This window comes from Amblyomma mixtum, chromosome 4 (assembly GCF_055824585.1).
Source record: "Amblyomma mixtum isolate Tamu chromosome 4, ASM5582458v1, whole genome shotgun sequence".
In the NCBI taxonomy this organism is placed as follows: Eukaryota; Metazoa; Arthropoda; class Arachnida; order Ixodida; family Ixodidae; genus Amblyomma; species Amblyomma mixtum.
The window spans coordinates 124,142,158-124,170,010 of NC_143015.1; the positions used below are offsets into that span (position 1 = coordinate 124,142,158).

At 44.5% G+C, this 27,853-nt stretch overlaps 1 protein-coding gene and 1 long non-coding RNA gene across 2 annotated transcripts in view; both read right to left on the reverse strand.

The window, feature by feature from the left end:
* Nucleotides 1–13,368: 13,368 nt before the first annotated feature.
* Nucleotides 13,369–22,327, reverse strand: LOC149348150 (uncharacterized). Its single transcript, XR_016292724.1, has 4 exons — nucleotides 22,152–22,327; nucleotides 21,998–22,055; nucleotides 21,431–21,583; nucleotides 13,369–13,549 (listed from the first exon to the last, which is right to left on the reverse strand). It is a non-coding gene; the product is annotated as an uncharacterized LOC149348150 (long non-coding RNA).
* Nucleotides 22,328–25,428: 3,101 nt separating this feature from the next.
* LOC149348151 (putative aconitate hydratase, mitochondrial) overlaps nucleotides 25,429–27,853 on the reverse strand; it is a 37,087-nt gene continuing 34,662 nt past the window's right edge. Inside the window, exon 20 of the mRNA XM_089587956.1 lies at nucleotides 25,429–25,917. Coding sequence (XP_089444082.1) covers nucleotides 25,786–25,917 — 132 coding nt within the window. The 3' untranslated portion in view covers nucleotides 25,429–25,785. The remainder of the gene's footprint in view (nucleotides 25,918–27,853) is intronic.

The following is a 27,853-nucleotide window of genomic DNA, read 5'->3' on the forward strand; positions in this document are numbered from 1 at the left end:
AATACTAATGTGATGGGTGGTACTGCTTCCCTTTTAAGAGCAAGTCAAAGCGTGGCTCAGTAGCACTCAGAGCCAGTCTCATATCAGCTGCCGGGTCAGGGCCGGTGAGGGTTCTCGCGGAACACAAGAAGACAGCCCGCGGAACCCCTGTGTTCCGCGGAACCCAGTTTGAGAACCCCTGGCGTAAGGCATTCTCACGCACTCAAGCAAAGATGCATGGATCATTGGCAGAAAAAGAAGTCCCTTACCCTACCATTACAGCCCTAACTTCGATTTCAAAAGTAGCCAAAAAGTAGCCAAGTAGCCAAGTTCAAATTTTTGGGCCGGCGTTATTGCGACCGGGTGAGAATAACGGAAATCCAAGCCAAAGCGTTATTGCTACCCGGTGGAAATAACGAAAAGCCGGCCCAAAGCGTTATTTTCACCCATGGATTGCCTTGGCTTCGTTTATTGTTGTCGGACGGGATTTGAGCCGCCGTTTTTGCATCGTTTGCTTGTGATTGCGGGGTCGCGCTTCGATTTTAGGCGGTGTGGTAAAGTTTCCTATGGTCATGCAGGCGTTTTGCATCATTCTCACCGTGTATATGTGACCTTGGCTTTTGCGTGACGCGTTGTGATCGCTTGATTCGTTGTGAAAGGACTCTTGTGTGCTTGCGTTGTTTGGGTGCTCGCGCTTGTGCAGTGCCTTCGAAGACGCTCCAGCTTTCTCCGGAAAATCTTGTTATAATTAATCGACATGAATATGTGCGCTCATTCATTTCGAGCATTCAACCTGATTTGCGCGGAGGATATGCAAGTTAATAATGTGAATTCATTACAACGTGGGGCCAGGGTCATAAATACGATCCAGGCACCGTGGTTTTGCAGTCTCCGAGGCATTCGTCACTTGAAGCGAGCAGTGGTTCCGTATGTACAAGGTCGTCCACCCTTAACACGCGAGTGCGTGGCCTCACTCTGGAGGGCCACTGCGTCCGGCACGGCCGCTCATCGCAGTCAAGTGGCGCGGGAGAAGTTGGACCTGGACGTGGTGCTTCACCTGATCGACCACTTCGCTTCGATGCGCGGCCGTGTCGTGCGCAGTGGCCCTCCAGAGTGAGGCCACGCACTAGCGTGTTCGTACTAAGAGTGGACGACCCTGTACATTCTAGACGAAGGGCAGGAGTTTTCAAAACGCACCAGGTGAATATTGCCCACGTGCTAACTATAGTAAATTGCGCGGGGATTTCGCAAATGTTGAAGATGCTCTGCCTCGTTCGAAGTTCCCTGGAATCGTTTACTTTGCGACGATTAATTCGGTCTACATAGGGGGAGACAGCTAGAAACGTACCCAGGCGGCTGATGGAGCATCGCAGTGACGTCTGCTGGAATCGAACAGCTGCTGTGGCAGAACATGCACAACCAGGGCGTGAAATTGCTTGGGAGAATGTGGAAATCTTTGCCACTGAAAGAAATTTGTAAGTGTGGCTGCACCTGGAATCCTTTATAATATAAATGATGCTGAAGACAGTCATCAGAACAAAGGGAAACCTTCACCAGGCTTATGCAAAGTCATTGCCCTGATTAGTTAAGGAGCTGCTTTGTCATGACCGGTCCTTCATTTTGAACGAGCAACCTGTTAGGGTTCTGAAATGTCAGTGTGTTCAACATGGTCAGTGACCAACGTTTCATTCTACTATTAAGGCAAAATGGAAACTTCACAACAAAGTGTGCCCTATGCACCGAAGCTAACAGCAGTTGTGCCCTAAGCCCACAATATATTCCACAGTTAACATCAAAAAGGTGGCCAGCAGGCTCAGAATCTTTAATTGTTTTGTACCACTTCTTGTCTGAATCCACGCACATTTTGTGTTAGAAAGCATGGGTGGCAGAAAAGACATTAAAACAATTGGTGTTCTGCATTGGTGTTCTGTGGGAATACTTAATTCTGTCAGTAGGTCATCTTAGATGGCGTGGTAATGGAGTGTACCCCCCCTTTAAAACATTCATTTACCTATGAGATTGAACGTCGTTTAAGAGATTAGGGTACTGGTTATAATAGCATAGACATGATGGCACATGAACAGCTTTCATAACTGGCTTGTCTTTTGAATTTTTTATTTAACTGCAGTATTGCTCTCCATTGAAGCCATACTAATGATGATTCATTTCTTCCTGTGTACAGTGCTTCAGCCAGGAAATAAATTGATTGGTTGCAGCTCATTTCCCATGTTTTCATTCCTTGTTTGTGTGCTTAAACTACTCAAACTGATATGATATGCTTTCTTCAATTCTAAGCCAACTTTCTCAATAATAACTCACCTTGTAAGCAATGCATATAAGCAGGAGTAATTCACAAGGCACATTTCACTTGTCCGTAAGTGTCACAAATACTCAAAATCAGTAACTTGGTATTGGTTAACAGCAAGGAAAACCTTTTTTTCATTGTAATAAATCTTGCTACTGTGTAGATATTTGTGTATGTTAGTTGCTGTTGAAATGAGGTCCTCGACGTGAGCATGGTCGGCCGCAATTTCATGGCACTTTGTGCACTGCCAACTTCGTGCTTCTGCTAGCAAGGTTTTTTGAAGTGCTGTTCAAAGAGCTGCGATCATGTATTGTTGGGATCAGCTTAGCGAGAACCACTGGAACTTGCAGAAGCACAATGAGTCCTTCAACTGGGGCTATTTGATCTTGCAGTGTAATGATCATTTTAATGTTGGATAGTTGTAATTCTGCTCTTGCTGTCTTATTAATATGAGTGGTAGACACCTTTGACCATGCCCCGAAATCTCAACTTTACAATTCAGAGGTATGGACACGTTATACAAAAAGTGTTTCAAATTGTGCTCCTAGGTATTACATGTTTCGAGAAAAATTTTTTACCAGTTTTGGCATTGGCAGAGCAGCAAAGGCGGGTATTAAATTTGAATCAAAATAGTTATTTTACCACACATTCTAAAATTCTCTGCAATTCTTGATAAAATTTGGGAGTGATATTAGGATGGCAAGATGTTTTTAACATTTCAATTGCCCTTTTTTTGACGACAAATTTGTCACAACAATATTGATATTTCTTTTGCTTTACTATAAATTTTTCTTTCTTTTTACCATTCAGTTTCAACACTGCAGACAGTCTTGTTTTCTGTTTTACAACATCTATTTCTTTCCTCTGGTGCACTGATTTTCAGCTTTTCACAAGCACTACAATGAGCCCTACATTTCATCACGTAATGACCACATGTTTAAAGTCTGTGTTCTTGCATGTCATATGGTCATTTTATCCACACACCAGTAACGACTGGAACCACTTTTTTGCCTTTGTCACTGCGATCGTCAATAACATCGCCTTCAAGAAAGCTGCAACTGATTTGTTCTGTTAATAATTTGTTCTGTTCACCCATTTCTCTAAATAATGCCCTTGAGCCTTGAGAGTGAATAAGTAAGGTGATGGAACAAAATATTTTAACGCATAATTTCTTTAAATTCAAATTGAATTTTCTTTTCGTGCAAAGAGGGAGCAGCCACAAAACGCTACTGCTGTCAGTGGCTTGACAAGGTGACCCAACAGGTGATGACAAATGCAGTGTATATACCGAAACACTGAACGAAAAGCATGGGCAGGCCGCCACGGTGGCTTAGTAGTTTTGGTGCTCAGGTGCTGACCTGAAAGATGTGGGCCTGATCCCGGCCTTGTTGGCCTCATTTCAATGAAGGCGTAATGCTAGAGGCCTTTTGTACTGTGCAATTTCGGTGCACGTTAAAGAACCCCAAGTGGTCGAAATTATCCACAGCCCGCCACTACGGCATCCCTCATAGCCTGAGTCACTTTGGGACGTACGATAAACCACATAAAACCAAACCTCAGACAAGCATGGGCTCATTCTACTTGGTCATAAACTGCACACACATACTCATTACAGCTTATTGAACAGCAGAACAAAAGCAAGTGGCCAACTGTCCTATATACGATACGAAAAATAAGTAGGTGAATAAGCAGCATTATTTAAAGACGTGGGGTGAAGCAACGAATCATCCATTTAATTTATACAAAGGGAAGAAAGTTGATATATGGCACCCACCAAGCTAAAGAATAGACAGACACTCCAACATAATCACCAGTAAACAAAATATATTGAGGAAAACGAGGTTTCAGACAAGTTTGTATGACACTTCAGATGTAACTGCAGCGCAAACACCCACATTCCAATTAAGGAACACACGCATCCATGGATTCTGCAGCAGCCGCATGTGTGTCTGAGAGAGAAACAGATTTATTATGACGCAACGTGAAGTGCCGTGGATATCTTGTGCCAGGGTCACCAAAGCCATCTGGTCCATATCAGCTTGTCCGATGCTGTGGGTAATGCTGTAATTGAAAGGCAATCATCATCATCAGCCTGACTACACCCACTGCAGGGCAAAGGCCTCTCCCATGTCTCTCCAATTAACCCGTTCTTTTGCCAGTTGCGGCCACTGTATCCCCGCAAACTTCTTAATCTCATCCGCCCACCTAACTTTCTGCTGTCCCCTGCTACGTTTGCCTTCTCTTGGAATCCACTCCGTTACCCTTGAGGACCAGCGGTTATCTTGCCTTCACATTACGTGCCCTGCCCAAGCCCATTTCTTCCTCTTGATTTCAGCTAGGATGTCATTAACCCCCATTTGTTCCCTCACCCACTCCGCCCCCTTCCAGTCTTTTAACGTCACACCTATCATTTTTCTTTCCATAGCTCGCTGCGTTGTTCTTAACTTAAGCTGAACCCTCTTTGTTAGCCTCCACGTTTCTGCCCCATAGGTGAGTACCGGTAGGATACAGCTGTTGTATACTTTTCTCTTCAGGGATATTGGTAAGCTACCATTCATGATCTGAGAGAACCTGCCATATGCGCTCCACCCCATTCTTATTCTTCTGGTTATTTCCCTCTTATGATCCAGATCTGCGGTCACTACCTGCCCTAAGTAGACATATCTCTAGCCACCTCCTCTGTGACTGCCCTCGTTTTGAGCGAGAGCGCGGTTGCCTAGTTGCTTCTCTGCTCCGCTTGGACTCGCGTCCTTTAACAGAGTCTAACGTTCTGGGTCCTTGGACACAACCTTCCAGACAACGGAAAGCGGTGAAAGCGCTCCTGAATTTCCTAAGGGACTCGGGGTTGCATTCCCGCCTATAATCTTTAAGTTTTCAGTGCGCGCCCTCTGTCCCTGTGACATAGTGGTCGCTGGTCACTTAGAAGACTCATTTCCTTGCCGCTCTTTTTCCTTTTTTCCCCTTTGTTCCCCTCCCAAAGTGTAGGGTAGCCAACTGGGCATCGCCTGGTTAACCTTCCTGCCTTTCCGTCCTTTTCTCTCTCTCTCTCTCTACTACTTCCAGCACCTTGCTACCAATTGCGAACTGCAGTTCCCTTGCTAGGCTGTTGAACATTACTTTGGTTTTCTGCATGTAAATTTTTAGCCCCACCGTTCTGCTCTACCTGTCTAACTCATTGATCATGCTTTGCAGTTCTTGTCCTGAGTGGCTTAGCAAGGCGATGTCATCAGCGAATCGCAAATTACTCAGGTATTCTCTATTAACTCTTATCCCCAACTCTTCCCATTTCAGGCCCCGCAATACCTCCTGTAAGCAGGCAGTGAATAGCATTGGTGAGATTGTGTCTCCCTGCCTGACACCTTTCTGTACTGGAATTTTATTGCTGACTTTATGAAGAACTATAGTAGCTGTGCCATCGTTGTAAATATCTTCCAATATTTTCACATACCACTCTTCCACACCCTGATTCCGCAATGCCTGCATGACAGCTGAGGTTTCCACTGAGTCAAATGCTTTCTCGTAATCAATGAAGGCTATATACAGGGGTTGGTTATATTCTGTGCATTTCTCTGTCACCTGATTGACAGTGTGAATGTGGTCTATTGTCGAGTATCCTTTACGAACGCCTGCCTGATCATTGGTTGACTGAAGTATAAGGTTGTCCTGACTCTATTAGCGATTACCTTAGTATATACCTTGCAGGCAACGGACAGTAAGCTGATTGGTCTGTAATTCTTCAAGTCCTTGACGTCTCCTTTTCTTATAAATTAAGATAATGTTAGCGTTCTTCCAAGCTTCTGGTACTCTCGGTCACAAGGCATTGCGCATACAGGGTGGCTAGTTTTTGTAGCACAATCTGTCCTCCGTCCTTCAACAAATCTGCTGTTACCTGATCCTCACCAGCTGCTTTCCCTCTTTGCATTGCTCCTAAGGCTTTCTTTGCTTCCTCCTTCGTTACTGGCGGAATGTCCCATTGCTGTGCTCGACTGCCTCTCTCAGTAACCTGATGATTGCATTCGCTGCTGTATAGGAAGGCAATGGAGTCCAGCTCAAGTTAAGGACATTTTTTTAACATTTTCTTTAACAAATTTTTTAAACATTCTGTGTTTTTTTAATCATGAGGAAGGCGATATTACAAGAAGGGGCATTACATTAATTCTTGACAAATTTGCAGCTGAGCTGTATTTGTCATTTGACAAATTGTTTAACTGCGCTTTTTTTCTCAGTGTTCAGAAAATCTTTGATGTGATAAAACATAGGATTTTACCAAGCAAACTGTACCTGCTAGGCTTTTGAGCTCCCTTTTTCGCTATCCTTGAGAATTTTTTGTATAGCCATTCATTATTAAATTAAATAGCCAAACTGAACCTGGTGGTAAACTACCAATATATAGAGGCTGGTAAACTGCTGGATTCTATTTTATCTTCCATACTATTTAAAAAAATTTAATCACTAATGGCTTGAGCTCGATAACTTCAGGTGCTTGGTCTTCCAGTGCATGGACTGCACAGTTTTGCTCACAGATCAAGTACACTTTGAAACAACAATGCATTAGTTGCAGGAAAACATAAATTATATATGCTTAAATCATTTTATGACAATGGAATTTCAGTTAACGCACAAAAACAATGATCTCTTTACTTAATCGTGGTTCTCTATCCTGCAGCTGTAATTCAATAGAATATGTGAACTATATCAAATATCCTAGCATATTCTCTTATACTATAGTGGTAGCTTATTATGTTTGTGTCACATTACAGAAGATTCTGTGGTTGCTCTTTAATGTGAAATCCTTGGCTCTAGTATGCATGAGAAAAAAACAATATTAGAACTCAGTTATGATACTCTTAGCTAAGATATTACAATATTTGTTTCAACTCCTTCATGTTTGCCATGTGGGCAATATAGCTCGAAGAATGTTTGAAATGTGTTTTGAATAGCCGTCTTCTGTCACCAAGTCTACACATTTTCCTGTTTCTAGGTCTTTCCATAGTCTTTCTTACAAACAGACATCACCATTTTTTACAAACAGAAATTACTCATCACCATTTTTAGATATGAAACTTTTCAACAGAATCTACTTCCCATCGAAAGTTGCGGAACCACAAAATTTAGCTGGGTACAGCTAGGAAGGCAGCACACTGGCATATATATACCTGACAACTTTGGTGGATCACACAAACAGCTCTTTACTGTACCATCCGTGCACAGCCTAAAGGGGCAGCTGAAGCTGCTGTATTATTCTTCAGTGTTTTGCTGCATTACCACGCGCAGTCTTCTGGCAGTGAAAAAGGTGTGTGTGCGTGCAAGTTAAATGAAAGTGCTTTTCCGAGATGGCATCTTGGGAAAGAACAGGTGAGGCTGAAAATGTTTAAGCACACTTCTTGCAAAATCACATTCTCATTATTGATACACTAGGATCAGCATGACTGTAACATTTCAAAAAGAAAAAAAAATAATCTGTATTTGTTGTGCCTGTAATAATTGTTTCGTGTAGCTTTTGGTTGTTTTGATTCTTTTGCTTCCGGTAGGAGTAATTGCACAGTTTGCCCTTATGTATCTACAATTGTCAGGCTGTTTGTAATCTTTAATTTAATATTGTGTGAATGGAAGAAAAACAGCAAAGAGGTCTTTTCAAAAATGTGTGAACAGAACGAATGCAGTACATTTTATTTGTTCTGCTCAGTAAATGACCTGATTTGAAACTTTGCAAACATTATTCTGAACATATTGATTTATGATTGATTTATACTGCAATCTGGGCCTTTAAATTATTTCACAGGGGCTGTTGGCTCTTATTGTACTGTCTGCATTATTTTTTCAGTGAGCACAGGTTCATCTGATGGTATGTTCTTCCATGCTTCATCTTTAATGGGGTAAAATGTGTGCTTTACACAATTTTCTTGCTCAGCAGCTTTGATAACAACTAAAGTCAAGAGCTTTCAACCTGACATCTTAACAATAAGCAAATTATTTCTACTTCTATTTAATAAGGAAAGTTGAGCTTTGTGATGACCAAGTAACCATATGACCCATGTCTCACATTGCAGTTCTAAATCCCCACTGTCTCTCTCTGCTTGATGAAAATGCCATCATACCTTTCAATGAAAATTAAGTGGGTCTTGTACTAATATTGCACTTACTTGAAGGAGCTTTAAACCTTTTTTTCTACAGTCATGAAGGCAGTAGATAAGCTATAGTTCAGGTGAATATAATTTGCTTTCACTGGGCAATTGCCATCTGGATTTACATACGTGCAAGGGAAACATCCTAAACTGAGAATTTGGCATAGTAGCAGCTGATATGAACTAATATCACTCAGTCTCAAGCAGAAATCTGTTGGCCACAGTTTCAAATTAAGAATCATAGCTGTTTGCTAATATATGATGCCACACCTTCTCTTGCAAAGCAGCTTCACTGTTTGAGCTGGAACCAAGTGAAACTGTGTAATCAAAACTGAAGTGTGCCTGAAATATCATTGCAAATTGTTCTAGTTAATGACATAATAAAAGCCAAATGTTTGTCCTAGTCAATAGCAGGTCAACTTCACAAGAATGGCAGATTTCGACTGGTCACCAGCTATGGAAACCACAGGGTTGTGTGTGATCTCAGCAGGGGTCAGTTGGGATTTGCCAGACTAAACTGTCTACATTTTCAGTTGATACCAGTCAAAAACCTGCAGGTATTGCAGCTGTGTTAAGGCTTCTGCTGTAATCTTTCTCTGCACGGTGTGTCCCAGCTGGGATTAGTTCTTTTATGAGGAATTAACAGCTCTTAAAGGGATCTGCTTTTCTGAGCTTGAAAAACAGTAGTAGGGAATGAAGTGTGTATATACTTTAGTGACCGCAGTGGGAACTGCTCGAGGAAAGAGCTGGGTATGCACTCGTAGGCGTGGCTGCGAGCGCTCCTGGCCCGTGCAGTTTCGCCCATTTGGGCACCCCAAACTCAGTGCACTGCAGCCGAGAGAATCACAATTTGAGGAATCTAAAAACTGATGCGGATATTATGGTCAGCTATAATAAGAGGCATTACTGTAACTGGTAAAAAGTTAAATATTATATATTAATTTACAAGCTTGCGGGTTAAATAAATATCGTAGCTGTATTTAATCTATTTAAAAAATTGCCACATTCAGTGAAACACTCTGTAGGCCATCACTTTTGGACTAATTATAGCTTGTAGAGTACTTTCTGGAAGATAAATTAGGATTGGCATATATACTTTGCAACTGAAATCTCTCACATTCACCAGCTGAATTAATTTTTTTATTTTTTTTTGTTTCTGCAATACACACTTTACTTATTTTCTTCTTCAGTGACTACTAAAAATTTCACATTTCAGTAAAAACCAGTTCAGCTGCAAATGTCGGTGCACATACTACGACGCATTTCGCTAGTGATTACTTCTCTGTTGCAAGCGATCAACCTGTGCCAGCTCGCCCCGCTACCCATGCTTCTGGCCGAAAACCTCAACTGCAGCCATGGAATCAGCATTCTTGAATATGCATGACATCTGTGGTCATGTTGTCCAGGTGGTGATGTACGTGATTTGTGTGCATCTGGGAGAGACAATATGAAGTTAAATTTTTTTGGGCTACACACATGTGTGTACGACCTAAAGTGAGAGTTGAGAGTGCACTCAAGTGTCCACATATAGTTGTTAAATGCACCAGAGCATCAAATGCAACAAAACACATTGCTGCAGAGTTTTTCATAGGACCGCAAAAAAAAAAAAGTAACAGCCAGGAAACATAGCAGATGAATGTTTTGAGTGAAAAAAAATTGTGCACTGTTGCCTGCAGTTTTTTTTATTATTATGAATTGTGCGCCATATCCTTTTCTGTAATTAGCAAGGCTGTGTGGTTCTCAGGATCGTTCTGCATGAGCAAAGAAGACCAAACAACACAAGTGATGAGTGTGCCATTTTTTCCATGATGCTATGCCAACTATATATATAGCTAAAATTTTGATTCCGCTTCTGAGCAGCTGTCTGTGGAAGGGTTTTAGCAGCTAAGAGGGAGCGTGCGAAGGTGCGGTACGCGCGCTCCTCTTCGCTGTTATCGCGGTGGCCACATTAATCCCATAGGATCATCGCCTATTGAAATCTCGAAATTGTGTATCTTAAGGTGCAGGTGACAAGAATAAAGCGGATGGCAGAAACAAAACCGTCGGAGCCAACGCGCGCAACTGCATCTCGTGTGCCGTCTGCCGCGGCATAGTTTCGTTTTCGCGCGTTAGGGTCGTTCGCGCTGGCATCACAGCGGCGATGTAACTGTGCCAACAGCCGCACCAAAAATAACCTATTCAGTAAGCGCGCTCACTTTGGCGTGGGGGCTTCCCGCCAGAAGTCGCCTAACACAGCGGCGGACAAGCGCCGATATATGTATAGTTTCGCTTTTTCTACCCGGCACTGACATTGCACACGCATTGAACAAATGCCGGAACGGTGTAAACTATCACCGCGAGGCGACTTCCGCGGCATGCGATGCGGAAATGATGCAACAATTGCATTATGTAACGGATACAGGCGATCGAGTTTCAATTACGTATACATGGGTTTCGATCTATGGCAGCTGGACTGGCTCATGAAAACGTAGCACTGCTAAAATTCAGCAACCGCGAACGTAACAGCGGGGTTCTACTCGAGGTTTGTTTTGCAGAAAAAAAAAATCAATCCTTCCACTTTTCATTGTGAGGACTATAGGAGCGCCAGCTGCGGAACAACATATCACGCGTACTTCCATCTCGTATATCGATATCACCGTTTCCCTGTACCGCACGCAAGCACCACGATCAGTGCTTTTAGTGGCAAAACCTATTGTGCTCGACCTTTCCTCAAACACACGCACACGGTGAACTCTCGTTGTTTCGTGCTCGCTTTCTTAGCTCAAACTTTTGGTCAAATTCTATTCGAACTGAGGGTGCCAGGAGTGGACACGTGTGTGCGGCACGGTGGTTTTGTAGCCGCGTGCTGTTCTCTTTTAGCAGTCTTATATTTATGTTTGTTGCGAGTAAACTTTTGAGATTTGCGCCAAGACTTTTGAAGATGAAGGCAAGGACCATCACGTTTAGAGCCAAATTGTGTGCGCGCCATGAAAATGATATATATCGTTGCAGCGCCAATCGCCAATGGTCGGGCATAAACTGTTAAGGGTCTGAAAATTTGTTCAAATCATGCCGATTTGAAATTAAGGGTAAGGGGACCGAAAATAGTTCTCCACACAGAGTTCGGAATAAAGAAAGCCCGACCAGAGAGTTTAATTCATTCACCGGTCTTGTCATTCTTACGCGACCGCTCATCAGCACTGGCAGCATTAGCGTCGCCTAGCTCATAGATGCCACTCGATCGGCCTCGCACGTTCTAAAATAAACTGGTCCCACGTCGTGACAGGAGCGCAGGGGAAAAAAAAAGAACTGCAGTGAAGCAGCCGCAAAGACCACAACCCACACCAAGCAACGCGCGCATAGTGCATGTAATGGCCTTTCATAGACTATCGGTCCGGGGGCTGTCGAAAACACGATGGCCGCGTGCAGCACACTGCACTGCCATGCTTCATCATCGGCCAGGACAGGTAAACTGGACGGCCGTTGAATAAGCGTGTACTGCCGGCAGTTTTGTCGCACTGAAATACGAGATTTTGACGGGACCGAAGTACCTTTTCGTAAATACCGCAGATTTGAATGAAGCGATTTCCGTGTGTGTACAGTACACACCCTGGCCCTTAGCAGCTAAGAAGGGTTAGAGCAAGAAAAAAATTAAATCTGACATTAACAAGTGATGCGAATTCAATCAGCCACTGTTCTGTTTGAGGAAAGATAGGTCAGAAACGGTAAGAGAAGACTGTAAATCGAATTTACCAAATATCATTTTAAACTTTTAGGGCCCTTTGTTAACAGGTAAAGACCAACATTACCCAGTTTGTGCACCCAAAGCATCACCATGAAAACTGGGTGAAACCCAATTCCTGCTCAAAAATTGCCTTCAAGAGAAATGTAGTTTGCAACAGACTGAAGCTACCGTATAGAAATTGGCAGATGTCTTGAACCTGAAAACAATGGATGAACTAGCCACGTGATGTTTTCCATGTCATGTTGCATGGCATGAATTACCGTGGAAGAGTTTTCTTTATGCTCTTTCAGAGTGCAGTTTAGGGAGATACCAATTTCACTAACTGCCAGCGAGAGCCAAGCGCTACAGAATCTGCCTAGTTTGCAGTGGGTTGGAACCCCAGTAGTGCTAGGATGGTTGCCTAGCCTTTTTGAAATACCTACAAAGACCATTCAGTTAAAAGCACCCAGATGACAATATTCAGCAAGAGCTTTCCTAGCACTGTCAGTGCTGAATGAGGTGGTGGTATAGGCAGAAGCATCCCACATCAAGGGATGGTGCAATCAGAAAAGATGCTACCTACCTGTAAAAGAAAGTTGAAACTGGCCCCTCCTATGCATCGAAAGTACACGTGCAGCACCCACGAACATTCATTACCTGATCTACATTTTCACGGGGCTTCAGTACCCTTCTAGCAGTAGTCTCAGAGCAGCTTGTCAGTGAAATTTCTTTTCCTCATTAACTTTGTGCAACATTTTCTGCTGCAGGGGCATAAACAGAAAGGCAATATGCGGCTCTGCAGAGGAAACAATGTGGAGGCTGGGTACGGTCTCAACCGACTGTTTTGTAACATGATTTTTCTATAGGGCTAACCAAGTTGTTAGTAATCTATTCATATGCTCAAAAGAAAACATTCGACAGAAGTCTGTCTGGTTGGGAAATTTAATGTTAGGAGAAGGTAAGTGACGCCAACCAAGTAAAATACAGGAAAAACACGACGTTTCGGGACCGGCTCGGCCCCTTCTTCACGGTGTGACTACGGGCGAGCGCAGCTTGGCTTTTTAAGCCCCTGTGTGGAGGACCGCAGGTCCTCCACACAGGGGCTTAAAAAGCCAAGCTGCGCTCGCCCGTAGTCACACCGTGAAGAAGGGGCCGAGCCGGTCCCGAAACGTCGTGTTTTTCCTGTATTTTACTTGGTTGGCGTCACTTACCTTCTCCTAACATTCATATGCTTCATTAATCACCGACAAGGCACGTTGGTAGGAATACTTTATTTGGCACAGCAGTTCTGGCAGCAATGGGTATATTGTCATTCTGCTTGTAGGCCAAGGTGCAGACTTGTGAGCATGTTCTTGAGCCAGTAGCCTGGAACGATGAATAGGTGCCTTGGACCAGAGAATGCTGCGTCATGCAAGGTCGGTTGCTGCAGTCCCTCCCCTAGTGTCAGCCATATGCAGGGTTGGATGCCATGAAAAGAGAAAACAAAAGTGGGCAAGCTCAGAAAAGTAAAATGCAACTAATAAACCACCAGGAGAAACCCACAAACAAATGCACACACAAAAAAATGGAATGCATGCAAGAGAGAAAAAGATAAGAACATCTCCCAATTGTGTTCAGGAAAGTAAAAACAGTGCTAAATTCTACACAAACCACACAGAGAGACTGACAAGACGGGCGCTGCAGTCTGTGTGGTTTGTGTAGAATTTAGCGCTGTTTTTACTTTCGTGAACACAATGTCACACCAACTAGCCCAGGAAAAGGTACTGTTAAACATCGCCCAACAGACTATAGGCCGGTTCACATGCAAGCGACTGAGCGATTGAGCGACGCGTCGCAGCGAAAATTTCCAACTTGTTGAAACCTCGCCGCTCGTCGCAGCGACGACTCAAAACAGGTTTTTCCGCCGCGGCGACAGGATTCGCTAGCATTTTCGCTGTCATGTGAAACAGGCTTATCGCAGCAGCCTATGCACTCCTGTAGTGGCCTTGTGCATGGACATTTGAAAGACCTAAAAAAAAAAAAGGATAAAAGCAACATTGTTGAATATGTGCTGGAAGAACCACACTCAAAAAGAAGTGTGCACAGAGCTCAAGAGAGAATGAAAATAGTCAAGACAAACAACAAAAGGGTTTCACTGGGTCAGACCAGTACTAATTAAGAGGATCAAATTATCAGGTATCAAGTCTTGGCAGTTAAGCTTGGCCAGCCAGCAACACTGCTGCATTTCCTTTTGTGGCTCCCGACGCTGGCGGCAAACAGGAGGTCAAAGGCTCCATATGCTAAACCCAAAACCTATATAATGGGGAAGGGAGGGGGACACCAAATTTTTTCGTTGTCTTTGTTTCAACATTGCGTATTGCCCCAGGGCACATATACATGCTGCACGATTGATATATGCACCATAAATAATTTATTATCGTGTTACTTATACTGAGCGGTTTCGCTTTCTGAGCGCCGGGGTGTGTCATAACGTCACTCCCAAGGAAGAGCAGCAACCCTGGTCACGCGGGCTCCAAAAGTAGAGACAAAGGAACTGCTGCGTCGTCTGCTCTCGTACACACGCTGTGTATAGCAGGGCTTTTCGAATTGCCGGCCGGTACTATGATATGCTTAGCAAAGACAAGCGGGTGAGGGGCAATGTTGAGTTTTGAAACCAAGCAGCTCACTTGGGACAATCACTGTTGGAATACGCGATTTGGCCGTTGTATTCAGCTTTGGTTTTTAGACTTGGAACACTCAACCCATTCCAAAAGGATAAAAGGGTGCAACGTTTTCCGGCAGTTTTTTTTGGTGATCTCGCACTGTATGTTGTGCATTCATAAGCAGATAAAATTTGTTTTGTACAATGCATTTTTAAAATAAATATTTGCTTTCCTTGTGATCTAGATGCCAACTGAAAGCAGCATCTGCTTGCAATGGATGAAAATGCTCCCAGTGCAGCGCATTGGTGCTATCCACATTGCACATAAAGTACAAATCCAATCCCACGAAAATATCTTTCCGCGTGCGTTACATGGTCGAGTTTCCTTGCAGTGTGGATGGAATAACAAAAATCTGCGGACAAAAAGACAAAAATGTAGCCGCTAAATGCATTCCTGAGTTAAATATGCTATCTAGGCGAGCTGGAACATTCAACAAAGAAAATTAAAACCGGGCGTCCAGCAAGCTACTCATTTTGAATTCCCGACGGTTGAAGCGAGAAACATAGTGGCGATAATAATGGACAGTATACATGATCAATTCACAGAAAAAAATTAATGAAGCTGCAAAAGCTGCATTGAAAAGAGATTTGCTTTCCCTGTTTGAGAAAGCTTCTTTTACGAAGTCCATCTCTTTATTATAGGTGGCTACCCTTTTCTTTATTCTTCCCAGCATTTGATGTTCTCTGCCAAGTGCGTGTCAACATCAAATTTTTCATTTTGAAGCAGACAATAGTAATAAAATTCAGAGCAAATACAACTGAATATTCTAGAGTAGTTCAGATATCAATACAGATAGTTAAAATTACAATACAAACATGTTTCCTCAAAATGCAGCAATGAAACCGAGTATTCCACACCAATATTTTACTCCTCATAATATATCACATCCTAATGCTTATTGCCGCCGCGGTGGCTCAGTGGCTATGGTGCTCGGCTGCTGACCCAAAAGACGCGGGTTCGATCCCGGCCGCGGCGGCTGGAACTTCTTTGGAGGAGAAATTCTAGAGGCCCGTGTACTGTGCGATGTCAGTGCACGTAAAAGAACCCCAGGTGGTCGAACTTTCCGGAGCCCTTCACTACGGCGTCTCTCATAGCCTTAGTCGCTTTGGTACGTTAAACCCCATAAACCATAAACCAACCTAATGCTTATTGAGCATCTCAATGAATGAGGGGAAATCATGTAGAATGGTACAATTTGCCTGAAGCATAACTGTGAGCAGGGAAAAACGTGACAGCCTGAATTTGTAAGCTGGCAAGTGGAAATGCTCCTCTTGTCCCAGTTCACACTGAAAAGGCGTATGACCTGATGTGGCACACTGCTGAGAAACAAAAGATTACACAAAAAAATAAATGAACAGCAGCTTAAGCTACAACGCGAGTGAGAGCTTTAACAAGACTACATCTTCCACGCTGCCTCGTGACACCTAGAGACAGCTACAACCGTGGAATGCTGTCCCAGATGCATCGTTCCTGACGGAACATGGCCCGCTTAACTCTTGTGTATGGGTTTCACCACACTGGAATCCCTTGCCATAACAGGCCCACAGATGCTGGCACATTTCAATTCGGAATCTGTGCAGCAATTTTGGCAGCTGTTTTCCTTCTCACCTGACGAGAAGTGCCTCAGTGATCTGGGCTCTTAGATCTGGAAGTTTCTAAAAATTATGCTCACAAGTTTCTGCTCTCTTTTAATGGTTCATAAGAGTGGTGGTCATATGTGCTTTTACAGAAGAAACAAAGAGCACCACTTTGAGAAAATGCTGGAAAATTATCTAAACGAAACACTCCGCATGCTTTCAGGGGATTCATAAACTGCTCATTGTACTGCCAGAGATTATCTCAGGCTTTCAAAGGTTGGTTTTTAAATCAGTGAAAAGTACTGCCGTTTCCTGCCTTTCCAATGAAGGCACCCTGTGCTCACACTGGCATCACTTTCGACAGCAGCAATGCCATGGGACAAGCACCAAGAGATTTCCATAAAAAATATCAGCTTCCTATGACCTTATCACAGCTCGAACTGCAGAGAAACTAGCCTCTATTTGCTTGTTTCTGCAATGGCCCACAAGATTGATGAGGCCTGAGAACAAGATTTTCAGATTGATTTTGATGCCACGCTAGGGTGGCGTGGCTCCTTGCATGAGTACACTGAAAGTGCATGAACTCTGCACATTGCTACGACTACGGCTTATTCCACAGAAAATACTTTTGAATGCAGCTATGTCTATCCATGTGCACCAGCCCAAATTAACTGTCGAGTCCGGGAACCTGTACAGAATGAACCAGTATATACAATGCTCACATCATGGACGACAAGAAAAAGGCACCCAAAACAGACAGGCTGCCATGCCTCATACATGTTAGAAGCAAAAATATGCCACGCCAATGTGAACAGACCGCGTGCTGGGCACTCACAGTACCGTTGAAACTTGCGGCAGACCACTGCGTTAATTTCAGTCAGTCCTTTTTTCCAACTTGGCCACTTTCTTGACCGTATTCCTCCCAATTCACTCATTTTTACAGGTAAAGAAAATTCCCCTGATGGTTCAAGGTTGCTACACACCCTGTAAAGCCATCACAGCCCTTCAGAGAAATATAGTAGAACCTTGCTATTCTGTTCTTGGTTCGTGTAATCTGCCGTATAACAAACCCAAAAATTATGCAAGTTACACTATATTTCTTCACAATATAAATTTTGGATAACTTTCTGAAACGATTCCCCGGTGTACATGTCCATAATTTCGTCAAATTCTGACGGCATGGTGCATTCATTGACTAAGAGGAAATGCCAGCCAAGCTAGTCATCATTTTTCGATACTTTGCCCAAATGCACCTGAGCACTGCGGAGAAGGCTATGAAAAAAAAGCAAGGAGACAAAGCATCCTAAGAGCAGCGGCGGCTCCTCCACACTACACAAATGCAATGGGACAAAGTATCTGAAAATGCAAAGGAATAGTTGATGGACTGGATGTGCCATGAAGCTCCAGCCCCATGAAAAACGAAAATATAGAAAGAACTTGCAAGCGCTAGAAAAAAGAGCTTTCCAAAATTTGTGCCAGCACACACACACATACACACAACTTTTAATGAAGTGAAAGTGCCAATAAATGCCAGGGATTAGGAAATGGCGCAAAACCTGGACATGGAGACAATCACGTGCAGACCAGCAATCAAATTTTTCGAAGCTCCTAATTCAAGCTTCTTGCATAAAACAGCACTTGCAACATCCAAGAAAATAATAATAAAAGGAGACAAAAAAAGGGGGGGAGGGGGGGAAGGTGGCAAAAAAATTTGCAGACACCATCACGTCAGGATTTAGCATTAATTGAAAAGCAGAGTGCAATCACCTTGAAATCAGTGGGTGGCCAAGCGGCTGCCTAGGGAATTTCTCAGTGCCCTTAAGTCCTTACGCAAACGATACACACCACCCAGCTTGCCATATGTGACAATGCCCATGGGAAAAATGAATATTACACACCACACAGCATGTGCAGAGGAGGGAATGGCCACGAGCATTTTGGAGCAGTCTTTGTCGCAAGCCAAAATTCCATAGGAGCAGTTTTCCAGTTTTGTAGCCAGTGACCAATACTGAGAGAAGGTAAAGATACGTATATGCCAAAGTTTAAAAAACTACTGGCTGCACAGTTTTTTTAAAATGCATATTATTTAAAAGGAAAGTTCATGAGTGCTTTAATGCATACGCCACACTGACATAATAAGACATGTTGCTGACATGCCTAGCCTACTTGCAGCTGCTTGACGCATCTGGAAAGAGAGAACTCTTCCCTCCCATTGTAAGGAAAGGGGGGTGCCAGCCTGTCCCCACCACACCCGAGGCTCGTCACTAACCTGTTTGCAGGTGCAGGTGTACGAGCAGCCACGACCCTAGCCATGCAGACGTGCCACTGCTATAGCTACTGCTTATCGCTGTCACATGACTTGGCCTTTCTGCAGCAGATTTCAGTTTTCCTCCATGCGCCGCACCTATCATTGCTGCATTGCCGGCTGATCTGCGCCACTGTGCAGCTGTGGTCCGGCCCCTTCTCATTGCGTTCTCATATTACCAACGCTGTCATGGATAGCGTGCTTCCCAAATTAAATAAGCTGCAGTGTGTCACATCAGGGCGAAGCTCTCAGTATTGACAGCCACGCTGCCTGTGAAGGGCTCTTTGCAGATGTTCTGCAGCAGGATGGCAGTGTCATCATCATCATCAGCCTGACTACGCCCACTGCAGGGCAAAGGCCTCTCCCATGTCTCTCCAATTAACCCTGTCCTTTGCCAGCTGTGGCCGTATCCCGGCAAACTGCTTAATCTTATCCGCCCATGTACCTTTCTGCCGCCCCCTGCTATGCTTGCCTTCTTTAAGGACCCTTAAGGACCAGTGGTTATTTTGCCTTAGGATTACATACCCTGCTCTTCGAGGCTGAATGGTAGCTATGCAGTTAAAAGGTTTCGTGTGCACATTTTAAAAAATTGATCAGGAATCATTTTTTATCAGGTAAGTGGATATATTCAGGCCGCTTTCAGTTTGGGCATATTGCCGCTTTGCACATAGTTTTTCTGCAGTGCTACGAGGTACACCTTAATGAGGTTTCACTGTACTTATGACTAGTAAGGTTGCTGAATTTGATGCGTTTCAATGTGAAATCTGAACTGACTGATACACCTCCTGCAGTGAGGCCCATGACCCAAGTGTAAAAGTGAAGTTCTGATCTACTGCTATGCGATGCATTCAGAACAGGTGCTGCCCTCGATGGCCTCACAGATAACTTTGACAACAATGGCAACACAGAGATCAAAGTTTGCTCTCCACCATTGGTGCCATGTTTGCTGCTGGTCTAATGTCATTTTCCACAGTGGCCCACTCACAACTCACCTCAATCCTGACCGCGGTGCCAAACCAGCAAACAACCTATAAGTGGTACTGTGCGGATGGATCTTATGGCCATGCCACTGCTCTAATTACATCACACCAATTTCTCTCACTCCCATGGCGACATTCCGAGCAAAGGTGGGGGAAGGAGGAAGTTGGAGCACCACAAAAGCCAAATGTACAACAGGGACACAATGCAGTGGCCTCGCTCAAAGCTCTTAACCAGAGCTCAAACAGCACAGGCATGTCTGGCTGAGCTTACAACTTTTGTCACACCCAAGTTGACAGCTCACCAGCCACATATACCGCAACAATCACACACGCCAACAGTGCAAGATCTGGCGATATGATGTTAAGCCATCTGTGCTTTAACCAACCCGAAATTCTTACCACTCAGTCCAGTAGATGACTTCGGTTCTCTCCGGCGATACACCCAGCCATTACTGTTTACAGCTATGGTAAATTATCATTTCAACCTCTCAGATTCCCTCATCAAGAGGCATGAGGGCAATTGATTACTGTTTGGTTCTTCGGACCAAGAGGCATTAAGGAATAACTACAATTTCTGGGTAAACACTCCCTGAAGGGGCCACAGAAAATCCTCCACCAAAGCTGCAAATTATACTGTCTGAACAGAAACTACTTTTTGTTGTTTATTTATCAGTTTATCTGTACCTCAACGGCCCAAAGGCAGCATTACATAAGGGGTGGGCTGACATGTAACCTCCTGCCACAGAATTTTTCACAAAAAGTAAACTAAAGAGCTAAACTGCCCATCCACATCTTTGAGGCTTTTTTTCCTCTCATAATTCCTGCTGCACTGGAAGCCCTATGTTGGTGCTTGAACCTGAATGCCACACACCCATAGGTGTGCAGCATAGCACCACGTAAGATCATGACAATGCCGCATTTGAGGTCAAGAGGTGCAAGTACACAAAACAGTAGGAACGAAACGAAAACACTAATGCTGTGTGAGTCATCCCTGTGCTCTTACCTTTTGGCTGCCTCAAAAAGTGAAACTACAACAAATATCGACTTTTAACTTGTGGGGGAAAAAAAAAGAGACAAACATCGAAGGAACAACACAAACAACGCCTCGTCCTTGTCTTTCCATGTGTTCTTCAAATATGGGAACTACTCCCTCGTTCAGCTACCTGTCCTACCTACATTCGCCTATGGCTTCTCGCCTCTGCTTGTCTCTAGGGGCACAAACGTTCCCGGTTTCACAGCAGGAGGCCCACTTTCAAAATTATAATTTGCTAGATCCGTAACAGCAGAGTTGCTTTGTTCACTATATGGGCAGGCTTTGTTCACCTGGTGTCTGCAGGTGAAAGCCACATTAAGAGTTAATGTTCCCACATTTTCCTTTTTGTTTTTTCTTTCTACTTGACAGCCAGGGCGAAAAACTGCCACTCACCCGTGCAAAGCAAATGGCCACATAATCATCATTACCACAATGACCTGTCACACACTGCAACAGTGCCTTGTGAGCTTTATGCAACTCACAAGCTTCCAAAATATCAAAGGACATCAAGCACTTTGTCCACAATGTTCCCCTTCTTAAGGACTCTTTGCAGTATCACCTGTAATAAGCTCTTAATAAAAGAAAGCTTGCTTTTCCAGTAGCCTCATGCGCTCCATGCTAGTTAGCTACGTGGGTCCAATCACCTTCCCCGTGTAATACTGAAGCTCAGTGCAGGTGGCACAGCACTAGTTTTAAAATTCACAGGAGGTGGAGAGCTCACCTAGTGGCGCCTTAAAGCCTTTGCTGCTTCCGCATTCTATCGTCCCATTTTGTTCAGCCTCTGCGCCAGCAAGAGAACGCCGGACTCGATGCAGGAATCGGGAAGGTCCGTGCATACAAGTAAACTGCATTTCGGTTTTTCAAGTGCCGTTTTCTGAAATGGAAATAAATTTAAAAGAACATGTTTACGCGCTGCAGACACCAAAGCGTAATCGCTTATCTCGCCGCAATTAGTGCCCCTGTTTCGGAAAGCGGCTCGTATGGATAAACAGCAACACAACTGAAAAATGAACCATTAAATCAGTAATCTATACACTTTCCTATTAGCGGGGGCACAAAAAATCGGACCGCGCACAAAACTCACCGCATAAATGGTTAGTTCAACTGGACTGTTGTCAAAAGTTTCCCGCCTTTTTTTCGGGCGCAGGCTAACCATGCCTGTTTTACATGACCAAAAGTTACGTTTGGCCGGGCTGACAAAAGGTACAACATACTCAGCGCATATTCTCTTCTGTCGAACTGCACTGAGCTTTTGAGCAGAACACAGGATAAAACAGACGAGTCTCACCTTTAGGGCCTTTGTGTCCACTGCTGGGCAAGCGGGCTCAGTGCTAGTCCTGGGTGATCTGCAAACACAAAATATTCGGGCGCAAGGAAGTTCAAAATGAAATGCCGAATGCCATATAACGGGCAATCACTCAATACATACAGTACATACATACCAAAAGACAGGAAGAACACGCGTAGCTCCCACCGTCCGTCCATTCTCCTACTGCAAGCACAATGCTCGGCTCGGCTGTAGCTCGGCTCAAACATGACAAAAACAACAAAAAAATGGCCGGACGTGGCGTCATTTTTTAAACCGGATGCGACGTCACGGGTGAAAATAACGCTTGCGTTATTGCGACCGGGTCGCAGGAGACACTTCCAAATTTTTGTCGCCAAGCGGTCCTAAAAGTAGCCAATTTGGCGCAAAGTAGCCAAACCTGGCAACCCTGGCCGCCGCCACCGCCGCGCGCTTTAACCCATGTGACTTTAAGCGCGCTTGCTTAAGCTTGCGTTGGATTGACTTCCCCACTGCTAGCACATAACGATTCTCCTAAAATATACAATAAACAAGGTGAAACAAAACATTCAGTTTATGCCGCCTTGCTCTCGAGAACCAGCAGCGAAAAATCCGTTTCTTTTCTCTTCCGCGTTGCTCAGCAGTCGTTCTGAATTTCGCGCGGGACATTTAAAATCTGCTTCATACGGTAACCCCCAAGATACATCATAAGTGACTCCAAAACAGCCATTCGAAATTTTGCAAAAGGAAGGGCCCACTCAGCAGCCATCAAAATCTTACAAAAAATCTCCAATACCCGCCAGATAACATTGATCTGGGTCCCCGCCCATCCTGGAAACGAGGCGGCGCACCAATTTGCCCGAGGATTCGTGGTTAACCGGGAGGTGCGCTACCCCGAGCTCAGATCGGCCAAGGAGCGAGTGGCAACCTACAAAGAAATTACTACCCACTTCAAGAAAGAAAGACAGATCATCCCAGAACCACATAAATCCCTCAGTAAAACACAACAAGTCAGTTGGCGGCAGCTCCAAACAGACACTTTCTTTAATCCATACATGTACTCCATATGGTTCCCGGAGCAGTACAGCCCCGTCTGTTCTCTCTGTGGGCACCAAAAGGCAGACACACCGCACATCCTATACTCATGTACTCAAGACAAGCCATCGCACAGTCTGCAGCTCTCTACCCAATCTCAGTGGGAGGCCGCGCTGCTCAGCTCGGACCCGGAGGTTCAACTTCGAGCCACAGAGCGAGCCGAAGAGGTCGCCGAACGACATCGTCGGTCGGCCACCTGGCGTCCGGCCTAGAAGAGGAGCCCACCGCGGGGAGGGAACATCACCCCAACCCGCGCCTAAGACCTCTTCTTTAATAAAGTTTACCTCCTCCTCCAAGATGCAACAACCTATTAAGCAACAAGGTTACCATGTGGGCTAGTTGGTGTGTATCAGACATCTCCTACTTCACCAGCGAAAGTATGAGAACAGCAGGAGAACAACACAGAGCAACGCAGGACAACACAGCATTGTGCTGTGTCCTGGTGTTCTCGTACTTTCGCTGGTGAAGTTATCTCCAACCTATTAAAGGCCGCAACTGCTTCAAGCTTTTACTACCACTTTCGGCCAATCTACTCACCAGAGAAAGTCAGGCTGCCATTGGCGGCTAGCGATGATTCTAGGCGCCGTTTGCAACAATCAGAAATGCCCCGTATATCCGTGTCAATAACGTGCAGTCACAATGCGACGACACAAAGGTCGCCTTGTGAGGAAAACAGACGTACTTGGGCGGCCTGCTGAGTAACTAAAGAAGAAATACGTGCTAGTTGGCGTTTTTGATTCACAGCGAAAAGGTACGGACGGGACAAACGCTTTTGTTTGTCCTGTCAGTATCTTTTCGCAGCCCCTTGTCCTTTCTTTAGCACTGGTAACAATGTTTCCGCCTGCTATGCACGCCGGTCACCAACTTGGCGCATAAAGCATCATAGATTGCAAATATGCACAGCTGCATTCTACACTTACAGCAAACTGAGCTGTTGTACCGACTGTTGCGTAAATCTGAGAAAATCGAAAAAAAGTTCTCTCGGCCTATCCGCACGTTTGTTGGGGCTCAAATTTCGCCCAGAGGTTGAATTTGGTGGTCAGTTTTGTTTTATACTTCATTTAGGTGGGGTACTTGCCTGATTTGGTCAGAATTATTTGGAAATCCCCATCGTCTGCAGCGACGACGAACCAAAACCAAAAGACTTCACAGCACTGGTACCCATGGCGCCATCTCGCACCCACCGGAGAAACGAGACCTCGATTTTTCGCTGCTTCGCAGCAGAGACCACCAAGCATTTAGCACAGCTGGGTTTCTCCGGTGAGTGCAAGATGGCGCCATGGGTACCACTGCTGCGAAGCCTTTCAGTTTTGGTTCGTCGTAGCCGCAGACGATGGGAATTTTCAAATAATTCTGACCGAATCAGGCAAGTACCCCACCTGAATGAAGTATAAAACAAAACTGACCACCATATGCAACCTCTGGGCGAAATTTGAGCCCGAACAAACGTGCAGTTAGGCCGAGAGAATTTTTATCCGATTTTCTCTGAGTTACGCAACACGCGATAGTCCATATAAGCATTTAGGGCCAACATCACAACGCTTTGGGCAAGTTTATAACCATTGTGACAGATTTCCAGCCGCCAAGACAGAAACATCAGTTGCGAAGCATGTATCTGCAAACACTAAGGTTAACCGAGAGCGAGCTGTCTGGTCGAAACATCTTGGACATGCTCTGAAGATGAACTGGTACTCTCCAGAGGAAAGTTGTTCAATGCCTAGATTCCTGCCTCAGATTTGAGTGACTGCTCATAGAGCACTCGGAGTCCACATTCACTAAAATACTTCCCACTTAGTACTTGGGCATCCTTAGGAGTTTTCTTATCCGAAGAACACAATAAACTAGACAATGCTTGAATTTTGGAACACTGAATTTGATGAAAGGTTACTGAAAATGCACAAATTTTGGCAGCTATCGCATCAAGGTAGAGGCCGGCATGCATGAATAGCAGCAAAGTGCAAGAAACAGTTGAATAGCAGCAAAGTGCAAGAAACAGTTAAGATGTGCTTATCGAGTCTGCGCTAGAAACAAAGCCAACCAATAGCAGACGGCGGCAAGCGTCCAGGCTGCTGAATAGTCGCAGTGCACAAAAAAAAGAACTGAACATTGACAATTGCTTGCCTGGTTCGGTATGATAACTTATCGTAAACTGTGAGATATCTTTTAATTTAAAAATCGCGATGATTCAAAGCTGGCTCGACTACTTCAAGGGCGACAGCCATGCGTCAAGGAGGAACCAAGCCAGTGCTGAAACAGATTTTTAAATTAAAAAGTTTTTGGTTAGAAAAGGTGTCTCGCAGTTCACTACGAAAAAAGAAAGGAAGACCCATACACACATCCACAGGAGTGCTTTCTTTTATTTCCCTCCCTGCTTGTTCTCTTCCTATGTGCGTTCCTATATGCTACACATTTAAAAAAGGGAAACAAACAATACCACAGGACGTTGTTCCTCTAAAAAGCAAAAAGAAGAGGATAAAGAGTCCAGCTGAGCTGTCCCACAAACAAAAATGAGGCCGTGGTGTTGCCGGTTCTGCAACAACTAGAAGTACTATGCTGAGATGGAAACACGCGAGACTCGGAGCCTTGTGCTGTGACTGTTGACCGGGGAAACGGGATGTCCCATATCTTTTCTCCCTTCCCGTTGAGGAAGACGGTGCTTGGCTTTTGTACATGATGCTGCTGCTTCTACGGCCACACTATTTAACTTCGGCCATGCGGTTGAGAGCACTTCCAGCACGGAACCACTCCAGCTGTGTCGCGTTCATGGTGTGGTTTAGAGTGATGGTGTCCTTAGAGCCATCCTTGTGCTTGATCTCACACTTGACGGGCTGGCATGGCAAATAGAAAAGAGAGAAAAAAGCAAAACAAAGGTCAAAACTTTAATGGTAGGTTGCAAAACAACTTCAAATGAGGCTCTTATTGTGAAAGGTGCCAAGAGGACAAGTTAGGATATTTTTTTTTTCTTAGTTACAGTTGTAATGATAACTACAAATTGTAATGATGAAGAAGACGTCAGGAAACCTACTAAATCACTACATGAAAGTTACCTATACCCAATAAATATAAGTTATAGCTAAACTGCTTTTCTCAGGTTTCAGTTTGGTTTGGTTTTGTGGGTTTAACGTCCTAAAGCGACTGAGGCTATGAGAGACGCCGTAGTGGAGGGCTCCGGAAATTTCGACCACCTGGGGTTCTTTAACGTGCACTGACATCGCACAGTACACGGGCCTCTAGAATTTCTCCTCCAAAGAAATTCTAGCCGCCGCGGCCGGGATCGAACCCGCGTCTTTTGGGTCAGCAGCCGAGCACCATAGCCACTGAGCCACCGCGGCGGCAGGTTTCAGTTTCAAGAGCTCAAAGGTGGCAATGATATCAACTTTGACTTCAAGTGACACGAGGTAAAAAAAAAACAAACTAACTAGACTTTATTGTACAGGGCGGTCCCTTCCTAGGGTGAACAAGTGAATGTATGGCCAAGCTCTTGGGAGCTGCCGTGGATTCGACACAGCCGTGCACAGAAGTGACATACATGCAGAAGCACCTAAAAGGTGGTGCTTCTCATCGTTTGGCACTTCGATTTGCAGCTGGGATGGGCTCACCAGCGCTCTAAAGAGCGCACCCACACACTCATATGTTCACTCTAAAAGTGGATCGTCCTGTATATGGCTGTTCAGTTATCATTTGTGACACTTGCAGTATCCCAGTGTAAGCGTAAGAGTACACTAAACTGACGAAGCAGTGATTATATTGCAGTTTACTTATGCCTCGTGTGACCTGAAGCACTAACCTAACAAAACTTAAATCTGATGCCCTGTACTCCTTCAACACACTTTTTCCGGTCGAAAATTGCTGTCCAACTCTTTCAGCAACATCAGCGCTGACAGGCTCATTCCATCTAAAAAGGGCTCAAAAAGGAAAACTAATGACACGATATGCTAAGAGGTAAATCTGACTAACACGCCCCTCACCTAACACAAAGCACTCTCACTGTCTCATTCTGCAAACTGCTATGCATGTCTAGCAGCAAAATGGCATCCCAAGACTGGTTCACTCAGCTGCTAAGCACCACATACACATACTCCGAAATGCTACATAGGGTTGACAGAGAATCTGGCATACAAGACTACAATACTACTATTAATAATAATAATAATAATAATAATAATAATAATAATAATAATAATAATAATAATAATAATAATAATAGGTTTCTCTCTTAACTTCAAAGAAAGAAGCAGCCGCGAAAAAGCTGGTTCGATAAGCAGACTGACAGGGTGGCTGCCCCTATATCTGAGAGCTGCTGACAGCATCAACAAGATACCTCCTGTGCACTTACGTATTTACTCGCATAATAGGCGCACCCCCAGTTCGGTCGCGAAAAATCGGATTTTTTTTATTTCCGCGCATAATAGGCGCACCCCGAACTTGGCACTGTGATCAGTACTGTATTCACACGCTTGCAAGCCGACGCCTCCCCACCCCCACAATCTTTATTTTAACTTAACTTACTACTAGTCCTCACTAGTGCTGCTTCCGTCTCAGATGCTGCGGACCCACAGCACGCACGACGACATCGCGTGGAACAGCCGCACACAGTTTTCAGGGGTGCTCACTTTAAACGTCTGTTTGGAAAGCTTCGTCAGCCGGAAACCTTCCCGACTTAGGACCCCGAAAACCGCGGCGATACGAGTCGCATACGAAAATTTATGGACGGCGCAGTCGCAACTGCCGCACTTCTCGTCCACATCGAATTTCCGGCCTGCC